The sequence below is a fragment of the Mytilus californianus genome, unplaced genomic scaffold (genome assembly GCF_021869535.1).
Source record: "Mytilus californianus isolate M0D057914Y unplaced genomic scaffold, xbMytCali1.0.p SCAF_15, whole genome shotgun sequence".
Lineage (NCBI taxonomy): Eukaryota > Metazoa > Mollusca > Bivalvia > Mytilida > Mytilidae > Mytilus > Mytilus californianus.
The window spans coordinates 14,076,180-14,089,380 of record NW_026262637.1 but is presented as its reverse complement, the minus strand read 5'-3'; the positions used below and the strand labels follow the sequence as shown (position 1 = coordinate 14,089,380).

At 32.6% G+C, this 13,201-nt stretch overlaps 1 protein-coding gene across 6 annotated transcripts in view; it reads right to left on the bottom strand.

Moving 5' to 3' along the window:
• Window positions 1-2,175: 2,175 nt before the first annotated feature.
• The window catches only part of LOC127725466 (EF-hand calcium-binding domain-containing protein 6-like), an 83,516-nt gene continuing 72,490 nt past the window's right edge, over window positions 2,176-13,201 (bottom strand). For 4 of the 6 annotated variants that reach the window (XM_052232439.1, XM_052232446.1, XM_052232442.1 and 1 more), the window contains one exon: window positions 2,176-2,540. In XM_052232439.1, coding sequence (XP_052088399.1) covers window positions 2,319-2,540 — 222 coding nt within the window. In that variant the 3' untranslated portion in view covers window positions 2,176-2,318. The remainder of the gene's footprint in view (window positions 2,541-13,201) is intronic. The other 2 variants (XM_052232452.1, XM_052232453.1) reach the window with 2 other exon arrangements.

The window sequence follows — 13,201 nt, the reverse complement described above, 5'->3', positions numbered from 1 at the left end:
ACACTTTACACGTGCATTGCAGCGCATTAACAAGAATAAATACATATAATGACTAATAACAGCACGTTGTATGATATTCTGGAAAACATCTCCATTACGACAAGCCGTCTGCAGTAAATCCATTTATAGTGTTGTGATAAATAGATTCTGAATGTGTCAGATTTCATAAACCATTCATATTAAACTTTGAAAGGTTTATTTTAAAATATATTTTTTTTCCAGAATCATCTAAAAAACATAAACAAAGGTAATTAAGATGATATATGAATATTAACCTATCGATCCAAGCTTTGAATCAAAATATACGAGAACAAAGTATGCATTTCCATTCCAGTCATTCCAGATTGTAGACATATGTTTTGTGTTTTATGCTATAATAATCCATAATAATTCAATTTTAGAATGTTTTCTAAAACACATCATCTAGATATAACAAACTGTATCCCAAACGCGATCTGGTAATAATTCTAACCCTTACAGTGCATTGCGCTGGTTGTTGTTCCACAGGCCAGTTGTATTCATCTAGTGTGGTTGTTTTTATCAAATTAGCTGACGCTGGCTAGCCTACATTTGTAAGCAGCGAGAGAGCCGAGTGAGTAAGCAACTCCTGCCAGTACATAGCCTCTACACTGTCAAGACTTCTACAGTGCCTCCCCGCGACAGCGCATGGTAACTGGGATCTAGTATCTCAGGCTTTACTGTAGGGGATATTGGAGCAGCAAGGGCCCTAAAGATGCAGAGTGTAGGCCCACCGGTGTGTGGACACGCCCTTACTCTCATTAACCTTGCCCCAACTATGGGTAAATAGCCGGTTAGATGAAGATCGCTAACCTTGGAAGGTAATTTGTCTAGGAGAAAGAATACTCTGAAATAAAAACGGGCAGATATTGGCTCGTCAGCCTTGGTCGGCAACTTATCTAAAGGAAGGAAACCTTGACAGAAAATTCCTGCCCTCCAAGTAGGGGGTTCTGCATAGGGCCAACAACTCTATTCCGTAAAAAGATTTAAGTTACGGAAACAACAGTGCATTGTGCGCGATCTGGTCATAATTTTAACACTTACAATGCATTGTGCGCGATCTGCTAATGATTTAAAATATTCAACCTTTAATTTCATTGTGCGCGATCTAGTAATCATATTTACCCTTGCGGGGTCTGGTAATTACTTTGAAAGTGTAAAACAGGTTCATGGAATAAATGGAATTGCAAAATATATGATTATGCAATAAAAATCATTGAAGCATACCTACATCAAAAATATCAAAACACTTTTTTTCATGTTAGGATTGTATATAGACAGTGATACAATTTTTTCTACCTACATAAGAGGTTTTTTTTTTCATTGCAATCATTTTAAAACCTCTGACAACCAATTAAAGCCCAAGGATATCTTAAATGTGTTACTGGTGTTTATAAGTGGATGAATCAATATGGATACCGTTATTAAAAGACAGAACGTAAGGGATATACTGACAAAATAGAATAACTATTGTTCAGGGTAAACGTTAAACCTTTCAATAATATACAACATAGGAAATTGTACCCAATGCATATGCCATAATGCATAAAGACTTCTGTGCCAGTTGCTTTCAGAAATAAATTCAATAACAAAAATATCTATGGTATAATTGTACTACTTTATTATTGTTAAGTAGGTTATAAAATAGGAGTATCAATGAGAAATAAGCTTATCATTAAAAGTCAAAACTAAACCAATTTAAACAAGTACTAAAGTTGTTTGACGAATGTATGTTGTGTTTTGTAATTCTATGGTTTAAATCTTAATAGACTTTCTCCTAAATGCTTTTAATTTTTTTTACGATTAAAAAAAAATGCAAATCTGCTAAAAAATGTATCTACCTATCTTAAAAAGATAATACGAACATTACAATGAAATAGACGTACATATAACAATGAAACATTACAAAAACACGTATTATCACAGTATAAGTTAACAAAAATATTTGACTATTAAATAATAAAAACATAACAATATCTAAACAAAATTAACAGTATCATAACATCATAACAGATTACATCATTTTTATATCATCTGCCATTTATTTTTTTGGTTTGGCACAGAAAGAAATTTGAAGACCAGTTTGAAAAGAACTGTCCTGAAGTGGAGTACGAATGTGTAGAAACTAAGCAGATGTATTATTTGCAACTATACTGATTCTATAAATTTTTTTTTGCTAAATGCTATCTGAACCTTTCTTTTAAATTGCTGAAAAATTCATCATAACAAAACTATTTCTTGCTTAAACAATGCACCAAAAAGGGAACTTCAGATTTAAGTCTTCACTATTTCTACTTATTCTATATATTTGCATTCATGAAAGTTGTAAGAAAATCCTGATATGATATTTTTCCAGTCATGTTATGGTCAAGTTCGGAGAGGATATGGTAAAAATCTTCATTGCTAAAGCTGACTTTGCAGCTTGTCAAAACCTTTTTGAAATCCATTACACTGAGATAACCTCTGTTTTGACAATCCATCTTTTTAAATGCTCGCTTTAGATTTCTGTGTTCATTCATCATCTGTAAATATAGAATATTAATATAACAATTAGTTGTAAGTAGTCGCTATTCTTACATAAACATAGATTCAAAAACAAAGTGTGCATCGGTACTATAAATGTATAAAAGTTATACAAGTTTAATATCAATTTTGTAAATATTTACCGATAAATACGGAATTTAAAAAATATATATTAATCCGAAAGTACAGTAATCACTGCATGTACATTCCTTACTATACAAACTGCAAATGTACAGAAAAGATTTTCTCGTACGGTAATGAAAAGTCGATTTTTACCGTAAATGAATCAATTTGATCTCTTTATTTTAGTATTAACGAGGTCTTCATTACACTGATTTTAGTCTTTACTGTGTTGGTTCCTGCTTAACACTTAATTGAATCACATGTCTGTTCCATTATACTTTTCATGTAGATCTTAAATCTTATCATTTTTTATTCACGAAAGTTTCATTTCATTACATGACATGACGATTGCTCACATTAAAAAAATTAGAAAATACTTCTTTTTTTTTATTTTTCAATGGCCAAGAAATGAAATATTTGCAACCGATAAGAAAATTGTTTAAGAGCTTGAAAATTAAAAGCTTTCAAACTCGATAACAGGAAGGTTTAAAGTACATATACACCTCAATTTTGTAACAAAAGCTCATACAAAATGGAAATCATTACAGCTCAGCTCTTTTTTTGTAGGCCTTCTGGAGCAAACATAGTATTAAAGCGATGTTCATCAGTCTTTGGTTTTGTCAAGATTGTAGGATTTATATAATAACAGTAACGGTATCTATTTGGTAAATCCTTTCGGAATGCTCTTCAACTTCGTACTTTATTTGGCCTTTTAATCTTTTTTTTTATTCGCGCGTCACTGATAAGAATTTTGTAGACTTAACGCGCGTCTGGTGTACAGAATTTTAATCCTGGTATCTATGATGAGTTTATTTACTACATAAGATCCACATTTCAACAATTATTATCTTTTCAGCGATGCTCGAGGCCAATAATATTGAAAATCTTAAAATATCATTTTCATGTTTATGTTATGAATTGATACACCGTATCCCTTTCTCCCAACAAACATATACTTATTTTTGTCGATACATATGTACAAAAGTACAACTAAAATTATCTTTTGATTCAAACTCTTTTCTAAAAACATTGTTCAGAGAATCAACAAATCATGCAATTTTAAAAGTGAAATAGTATAGCAGATACAAGCAGTCTCTACAATAGACATCATTAGAACTTAAATGTGGTTCAGAATTTTTATACGTATATTTAGTTAAACTGGACTGAAAACATTGTAGTTAGAAAGCAAATATATTTCAAACGATCGGAAAGATATACATAAACATTATAAATTATTTTCTGATATTAAAAAAAACAAGTCCAACATTACCGATGAATGCTCACAAAACACACCATAATATTCCCCGGCTCAATTTATTAAAAAAGACAAACCGTACGTCAAATGACAAAGACATATAATGTGATTGAAATTGAAAATACAATACAATGCAGTATAAATCAGGGAAGAAAAATTGATAAAAGAAAGAAAGCAAAAGACGCAATATTTCATTATAATGGCTTATATGATAACTTTGTATTGTGAAACTTTACTTAAATATTATATTTTATAACAAAGTATTATATAATGGTATCGTTATGTATGGTTTTGAAAAATGAAGTCCATTATGAATTTTGTAAAAAAAAATATCATAAAACGAAGTTCATAACAGCCAAAGTTTAATATCCCAGAGTAACTAGTGAATGTTTCATGGACTGAAATGACCCTACATCATGATTGTTATACGTATGATAAGGAAAAACATTATCAGTGTACGCTTATGTAATGCCATTATCTCTAGTTTACGAAAAACAGCCAAACCTATGACGCTGGGTGTCATATATATCAGAAATGATGGCTAGCAAAGCTTGTTGAATCAATACGAACTTTTTTTAAATACAAAAAAAAAATAAATAAAAATAGTGTCCATCTATTGGTTGATATATTTATCTGGTCACATTCTTATAGATATCATATCTTTTCACTGTCTCATATTATAATATTTGCATGTTTGTTTTTCTGTGTCTCTTAACCATGTTAACTTATTAAATTACACATTTTTCATGTTGTGTTTTAATGATAAGAGATGATAAAATACACATTTGTTGATTGTTATTCATTATGGTTATTCGAATGCCTACATTTTGCTTGGAATCTGTCCCAATATAGTACACTTTAGATATAATACTGAAAATTGAAAAATACTAAGGCTGTCATGTTACAAAAATATAACAAAAAATTGGAATCCATGGGTTCAAATATAGGAAACGATAGGATTGCAATAATGATTAAATAAACTTCATCACTGGTCTTTATAGATTTGTAGAAGGAAATGTTAAGGATATTGTTCTGAACAGCTAAACATTTCTAGCAATTTGGCACTGACACTTAGAATTAAATGTTTCTCGTATTTTATGACAGGACCTATAGCTCATATTAGAACTGAATATGGATTAAGATCCAACACAAGTTCTGCTTAAATAAAAGTTGTCTGATGGTTTGAAAAACTTAGTGTAGAAATTCAGCTTGACCTAAATGTTTCGGAGATTTGTCTGGTTTTGCAATAACTTTGTTCTGGAGACAAGACAATATATTTAGATCATTGTTGCTCTGTGTTTTTGGTATTCTGTGATAACGGATACGTTCGTGACTCTTCAACAGAAATTTCTGAGTTCGTTATTTTTGTTAATTCTTTTTATTTTGCTAAAATAGATAAGCTTTAATTATTGTACTTATTACAAGATTCAGTCGTGAACCATTTTTTGGCATTTATTTTGCTGTTCAAAGGGAGACAATTATAATGCATATATATTTTTAAACAGACTTAAAGAGGGAAATATAATCGTCTGAAGAAATAGAATAGTAAAAGTAAATTTTCGCTTGGGATTTTTTCTAAGGCAATAAAATATCCGTTAACTACAAATTATCAAAGCTTTGCCAGTGTCTTACATAACTTTCAAAGAAAATTCATCAAGTTATTTACAATATGTTTGTTCGAAAAATTAAAAATATTTACAATATGCATAACAATATACCATTATCACATCTTCAGAAAAGTCATCTGTCCTTGAAATTGGAATAAGACAAGACAATAACATGCTTATCTATGTATTACAAAAAGCCACATACGTGACATATTGTATATATAGGAAAATATGATTAATCAAATATTTGAATATTTTACCTGTTCTTCTTATATTTAAAAAAAATGTGCAAGGAGTATTTACACTGTCAAGTAACAAAGACTTAAGAATAGTCCCCAACAAAGTATACTAAAAAGCTAAGATTGAGCAAAACGCAGTCCAATCAAATCAGGTTACAATATAGTGTGAGAATTTCCGGCTTGGCCTGTAGCAACTATTAAATAACCAGTAACAGTTATGTGATAAGCCGTGGTCGGTGAATAGAAATCGAAAACATTCATTCCGTCTATGACAAATGAACATATCTGTGACTGTAAAGGTCAAAGAAATTAGTCGATGTTCATACAAGTTGATTTTACCTGTCTAACTGTATAAAATATGTTTGTATTATACATAAAAAATATTATATCGATACGAGGATATATTGACCTAAAAGATGTATATTGACTGAGGACGGTGGATTAGTGTAAATACCACATAAACAGTCAGAAAAAACATCACCTTGTGCAATGCCAAAATATAAGTATCACAAGATGTAGAAACAAAAGTGTTCATTTTGTACCATACATATCTAGATAAAAACAAATTCAATGTCAGTGCCAGACATGAAGACATAGTTAAAAGATCTCGCTACAGTGTTATTTTAAAGGATCAATAAATTAAAATGAAAGGAGGTCAATAATTTTCAGTGCAAGTGAAAACATTGGTCAAGTTTTTCTTGTGAAATTTTTAATGAACAAGAGTTAAAATCATAAAACAAAATCTAACCCAAAAGTGTGTTAATGGGTTTCAATATGATCATGGCCTTGTTCATGAAAAAACCTGTCATTAAAAGATCTTTCCTCAGTTAATTAAAAGCTAACAATTTACCAGACTTAAAGTCTGAATCAATGCCCCAGGCGTCATCTAGATACATGGTTACCCTCTGGCCTTGAGAACTCCAGAATTTCACTAACGGCCTTAGAATTAAAAAAAAAACAAATGCCTTGCGGTGAATAAACCGAAAGGTGGTAAACGAAAAACAAAATGTCTTACTAAGAACCAAATGTCCATGCAAATCCGAAATATTGTTGATGATTTTTGTTTAAAATCAATTTGAACTTAAATCCTCGTTCAATTATCAATGGTAAAGCTTTATGCAAACCCTAGAATTTAATAGTTTGCTTATCAACAAACTCAATGACGACATGGCTAGAATTAAGTGATATTTAACTGAAACAGTTAAAGGGTTGACAATGAAAGGAATTTGATCTTTTAAGGTAGATTGGGTGGGTTTTTTTCTGAGCATCCCTTCAGGGCATGTTGCAAAATATTTTTTAGTTTATAAATATTTTACCAAGTATAATTCAATATACAACAGAAACACATTAAACTTGAAATGTCACATTAAGTGTCGTTAAGTGTATCCAAATTTCAGAAAAAATCAGGTAATGATACTAAATTTCATAGGACTTTTTTTTTATTTTTCAAGAAAATAACGCCCGTAACACCCTACTTTTATTTGATATTTCGGAAGTATTTATGAAAAGAAATTATCTCAATGAATTTTAACCATTTCTATCATTTAATGTTTCCTATGTAAGGAAAAATTAAGTTTCCCTTGTGTAGAATTGAGGATGTAAACGGGGAATGTGTCAAAGAGATAACAACCCGACCAAAGATCGAGCAGAAAACAGCCCAAGGCCACCAATGGTTCTTCAACGCAGCCAGGTAATTCCGCACCCGAAGGCGGGCTGCAGCTGCTAAACTCCGAACATATGAATGAACCAAAATTAAAAAACACCCAAGACTAATAAAGCCAGAGGTTCCTGACTTGGGACTTTGGACACCCCAGTTACCTTAATTCTGAAACAGCTCCATTGTCAAGCAGCTTGTTAAAGCCGTCTTCGACACATAAAGCATGCAAATTATAATAACGACAGTTTTTCAAATACGGACTGTAAAAAAAAAATGAATTACATAATTTCTGGAAGTAACATTTAGAACGAAACTGTAGGGTTTCAAAACGTCTAAAAAGCAAAATTTGTCTTTAAACCTCCGACGTAAAACAAAGATTCAATGTGCTAACCAAAATTATTATATTCATAACTTTCATCACATGAAAAAAAATGTATACTTTCATATCTTATCAAGCTGACTGGTTTCAGTTTAACTTTCTTGGGACAGGTGTAGGTGCAATGGCCTGGCTTTTTCGTATACTCTTACAGGGTGTACACCAGTTTCCCGGATTGAGATGTATATCTAGGTGTTCCATCTGTATGTTTTGCACCCGGCCCACGTAAAGCTCAGTTACTCCTGTTATCTTAAGATAAAGACTGTCTCTATTCCTTTCCGTTGCTTTTTCTCTTCTTATTGTTTGCCCGATATTCAGCATGTCTCAACATAGTACCGTCGTCGGTGTTGTTGGTTTAAGGGTCGTTATTATACTCTGCTACCACACTCCAACCAGATTTACCCTCAATACAAATAGCTGTGCTTTTTGTAGTAACTCCTTCTGACTCTGCTCAAGCACTTTTTGACCGAATCGTACGCACCTAGCTCCAATAAAGACATTACTCTGTCAATCTCTTCTTGGCGGGACGAGTTACTATCATGCTGCCTGCCATTTGCCTCCAACGTGAACTTGTGGTGGAATGTGTGAGAAGGTCTAGCAGGACGGTTGAAAGATACCTTTCTATTATTGACTGTTTGTGCTTAACTAAAGCACTGTCCAACTTCTGCCAGAATAAAGATAAAGCATATGTGGGAGACAAACGGAACTCTGAATGCTGAACATCATCGTCACTATTTGACATGATTTAAATATATACCTGTCGAACTAGTCAAATGTGAACAAAGCTCGATAATGGAAAAGGTGGGATGAAGACCGAACTACTTACAAAAAAATACGTACGCTAAAAAGATTTACAATGAAAGGAATTTACGTTTCCCTGCATCAACATATTAGACAAGACAAACCGTTTATCAACTGTAAAAATAGGAATACAAGGTATACGTAAGTGTAATTGAGATTACCATATCTGAAAAACAAAACTGATAACAGCCAGGCTAACTTTATGCAGTGAAACTACTGAAAAACATCACACTTTTGCAACACATTGTTATAGAAAAACAAATGTAAAACAAAAATACTGAACTCAAAATCAAAGACGAAGTCCATAAAAACTAACAAAATCAAACGCTATCAATCAACGGAACAAGTGAAAAACAACTGTCATATCCCTGATTTGGTGAAGGCATTTTCCGAAGGAAAAGGTGGTTTAGACCTAGTTTTATAGCAAGCTAAACCTCCCACTTGTATGACAGTTGTTTACAGTTCCGATATATTGACAAAATTGGGTAAGCTACACAAACAGACATAATAGGTTGATGTGACAATAATTAGGATCCAGCAGTCAAAACTGTATTAACATACATCACAGGCATACAACACAACTGACTAAAAAATTCAAACAAACATAATTAATCTAACAAAGACGCAAACAAAAAAGGTGTAGTAAATAGTAATAACTCATCATAGATGCTAATACCAGAATTGTTTACTCCAGACGCGCGTTTCGTCTACAAAAGACTCATTAGTGACGTAAATTAAACAATGACGTCACCAACAAAAAAAAGGTTTTGTCGTTGATAGTACATACTGTTTATAGTATACACTTTGTCGATAAAGTGAAAATCAATAAAAGAGAAATACAAGGGTAAACAAACTGGAAACAACACTGTAAAACCCTTTGCATCCGAACTGCACGTCCAGAATTCCCAAAGTTAAAAAGTCAAAAACCCGATTGCGGGATGCATAAATACAGAGTCAAGTCAAAAGTCATACGACCAAAAGAAACTTAAAAATGACACAGAAATTAACAACTATAGGTCACCGACGGCTTCAACAATGAGCAAAGCTAATACCGCATAGTCAGCTGTAAAAGGCCCCGAAATGACAAATGTAAAACAATTCAAACGAGAAAACTAACGGCCTAGTTTATGAACAAAATAATGAACGAAAAACATATATGTTACACAGCAACAAACGACAACTACTGAATTACAGGCTCCTGACTTGGGACAGGTACATACAGAATGTGGTGGGGTTAAACTAGTTTGAAGGCGCCAACCCTCCCACATAACCTGGGACAGTGGTGTAACAGTACAACATAAGAACAAACTATAAAAATCAGTTGAAAAAGGCTTAACTCATCAAATGGATACAAATAAAAATACATCTAACAAAAACACAGAGTGGACGTGGCAGGGTACTTATACCTCCCAACAACAAAAAGTCATTAAGTACAGATCTGAGAGTGCTCGCAGTTACTGACAGCTAGTTCTAAATCATGCATATATGTCCATTTGGTATCCTCGCCTATCTTTTTCCAGACCATCTTGTATTGTTTGTGAAGGGTACACTGAATATTTATATATTAGGTCTTAGTAATTTTCCGATGAACGTTTTGAAAAAAAAGATGAGACGATATATGACAAAACTCAGGCTTATTAATTTTTTGCTCAGACACCGAAGTCTGAGTAGCAGCGGTAAGAACTTGAATATCGTATGATTTGAGAAATGTATGTTCCATACGCGGGTGAAGTTTGAAAGATATATGTTTGTTATGTATTGTTTGAATAATGAAATAGACTAGGGCCATAATACATTTAAAAAAAGAATTATAAAACGAAGATCATAACAGCCAAAGTTTAATACCCCAGGGTTGCTAATGGTATTACCCTAATTTAAATCCTGATTTAAGCTACAGTTCGCCTTTAAGAAGTATGTTACTGGGATACCATGAGGTAGCCTAAACACCCTCGTGTTCTTTTGTTATTGTGACGGCTAACCTTGGTTGTCAGATCTCCAAGTGTACAGTAGGACTGAGTCGTTTATAAAGGTATCAAATATACAACAAACTATAATATGGGGTGGTATATTTAAATGTTGAAAACAGCAAACTGCAAAAATATGTATATATAGGAAAGGATGGGCTTCATATATATCAACGCATATCACTTTATGTAACAAAGTAAATTTTCTCAATCTGAGACTATGTTCCATTTGTAAACAGAAGACTATTTGGATAACAGCACATTTGAACAAAAGAAAGTCAGTTAACTGATATCTAGATAAATAATCAGTGTTCGAAATGGTGATATAAACGTTATCAGAAAACTATTTATACGATATTCATACAGGTATATATGATATTGATCTTAATGTTTATGACCTTGATGCATTGTTCTATAAAACACAGTATAGGAATATATTTTTAAAGAATGTCTTTCAAAATGTTTACTACGTGCACATGAAAAGTGTCAGAAAGAACCATTCAATCGTACAAAATTACAAATTAGACGTAGGGAAAATCTGTTGGAGGAATACTCATTGATATTGTAATCTAGGAAAACATACTGAAGATTGGGCTTTAAACTATTTATCAGTATCTGTGAGTACTCTTCAATCGGTTCTTACTGTGCTTTATCTTTCTGGTATTAGCCAAGTGTTTAGTATCAATCTCATGAGTCAAGCCCTATCCAACTATTTTTGACAGTTTGTTCTTGCGTTGTTACAACTCTGAGTCAGTTTCTGGGAGGGTTGAAAGCTCACAAACATGTTAAACTCCGCCATATTCTGTATTTGTCTGTCCCAGACCATGTAATCCAGGGGTTGTTTTTTGTTGCTATCTGCTCTACTATACTTGTTATTTGATTATTGATAAGTATACTTCAGGCTGTTGGCTGTTTCTTTCCAAACAATTCACAGTTTGTCATCCAGGGCCTTTTATAGCTAAGTACAAGTATAAGGTATGTATTTTGTCCATGAAAAAGGCCTTACGTTGTCCTGTAATTAATCAAATTTGTGTTTTGGTGTTTAACGAATATTTGTCTTATAACCAATCAGACAACTTTTGTTGATATGATCTAGATTGACAAAGTTTGAGGTCTGTGTGCACGTTAAAACTGGTTTTATCCAACCACATGTTTGCGTTGTACAAAGTAAACCATTTGTTTTTTGTTTTTGTTTGTATGTCTTTTGTATTTGGAGATGAGTGTTGGTGGTTCATGTCGTCTGTACTATCAAATATGTTTGATCACTCCTTTCATCCTTTCTAGCTAACATACAGCTATAAATCTTGATGTGACCGACTATTTTTTGCTGGGAACATATATAACGATTATAATATCACTACAGGTTTGATTCTCCCTTCGGTATATTCCGCATCTTTTTTACAACTGATTATTAACAACTGTATTCAAATGGTCGATTTTCCGTTTTGAATCATATTCTAGCGAATAAATGTCACATGAATTTCGTAATAAATGTTGTTTACACTAAAACAAATGGCATTTATGATACTAAAAAAGGAGACCTGTTTTTGTGTGTCGCTTTTCCGTCTTCCAGATCAAATCAAATAAAAAAACGCGCAAATTGCTGAATCATTTGAAACACTTAGGATTTTCTACCCTAAGGCATAGATTGCCTAAGCCGTATTTGGCAAAACATTTTGGAATTTTTGGTTCTCAATTCAATGATCATCAACTTCATACTTCATTTGGCCTTCCCAATCTGTACATGTAGATTTCAGAGTCACTAACGCGTCTTACGTATAGATAAACCGAGCGTCTCGCGTTACCAAGTTATAATCCTGATATCTATATGTATGCTTACAACCACTGGAGAGATGCCACTCCTGGTGGACGTTTCTTTGTACGAGGGTATAACCAACCCAGAAGTACACCTTTTTGTTTTGATTAATAATACGACCATTTTTATAAATTTACTGTTTACAAATTGTTGAATTATTTGAGACACTAACCGCAGGCATAATCAAACTTTGCCGTATTTAGCCAAATTGTTTGGAATTTTTGGTTCTCAATGCTTTTAAACTTTATACATGATTTGGCCTTCCAACTATTTTGAGTTGAGCGTCACTGATATGTTTAGGTGGACTAAATTCTGTCGTTACAAAATTATAAGCTTGGTATCTTTGATGAATTTATATACCACTTGGTCAATTCCACTGCTAGTGGACTTTTATTTCTCGAAAATATCGGCAGCACAGTAGTCAGCATTTTTGTGTTGACATAAAATATCATTGATACGATCATTTTATTAAACTTATTGTTTACAAACTGTTTAATTATTCGAAACAATAAATATTTTCTACACTAAGACATAGATTACCGTAACCGTATTTGGCAAAACTCTTATGAATATTTGGTTTTCAATTCTCTTCAACTTCATACTTGATTTAACCTTCCAAATCCGTTGATTCGAGCGTCACTGATGAGTCTAATGTAGACTAACTTGGATGGAGAGTTGTCTCATTGGCACTCAATCCACATCTTCTTATTTATATAAACACGCGTTATGCGTACCACAGTATACACCTGGAATATTTGGTACTCAATGCTCTTTAACTTAATACGTGATTTGACATTCCAACTTAAAATGGGAAATAAAATT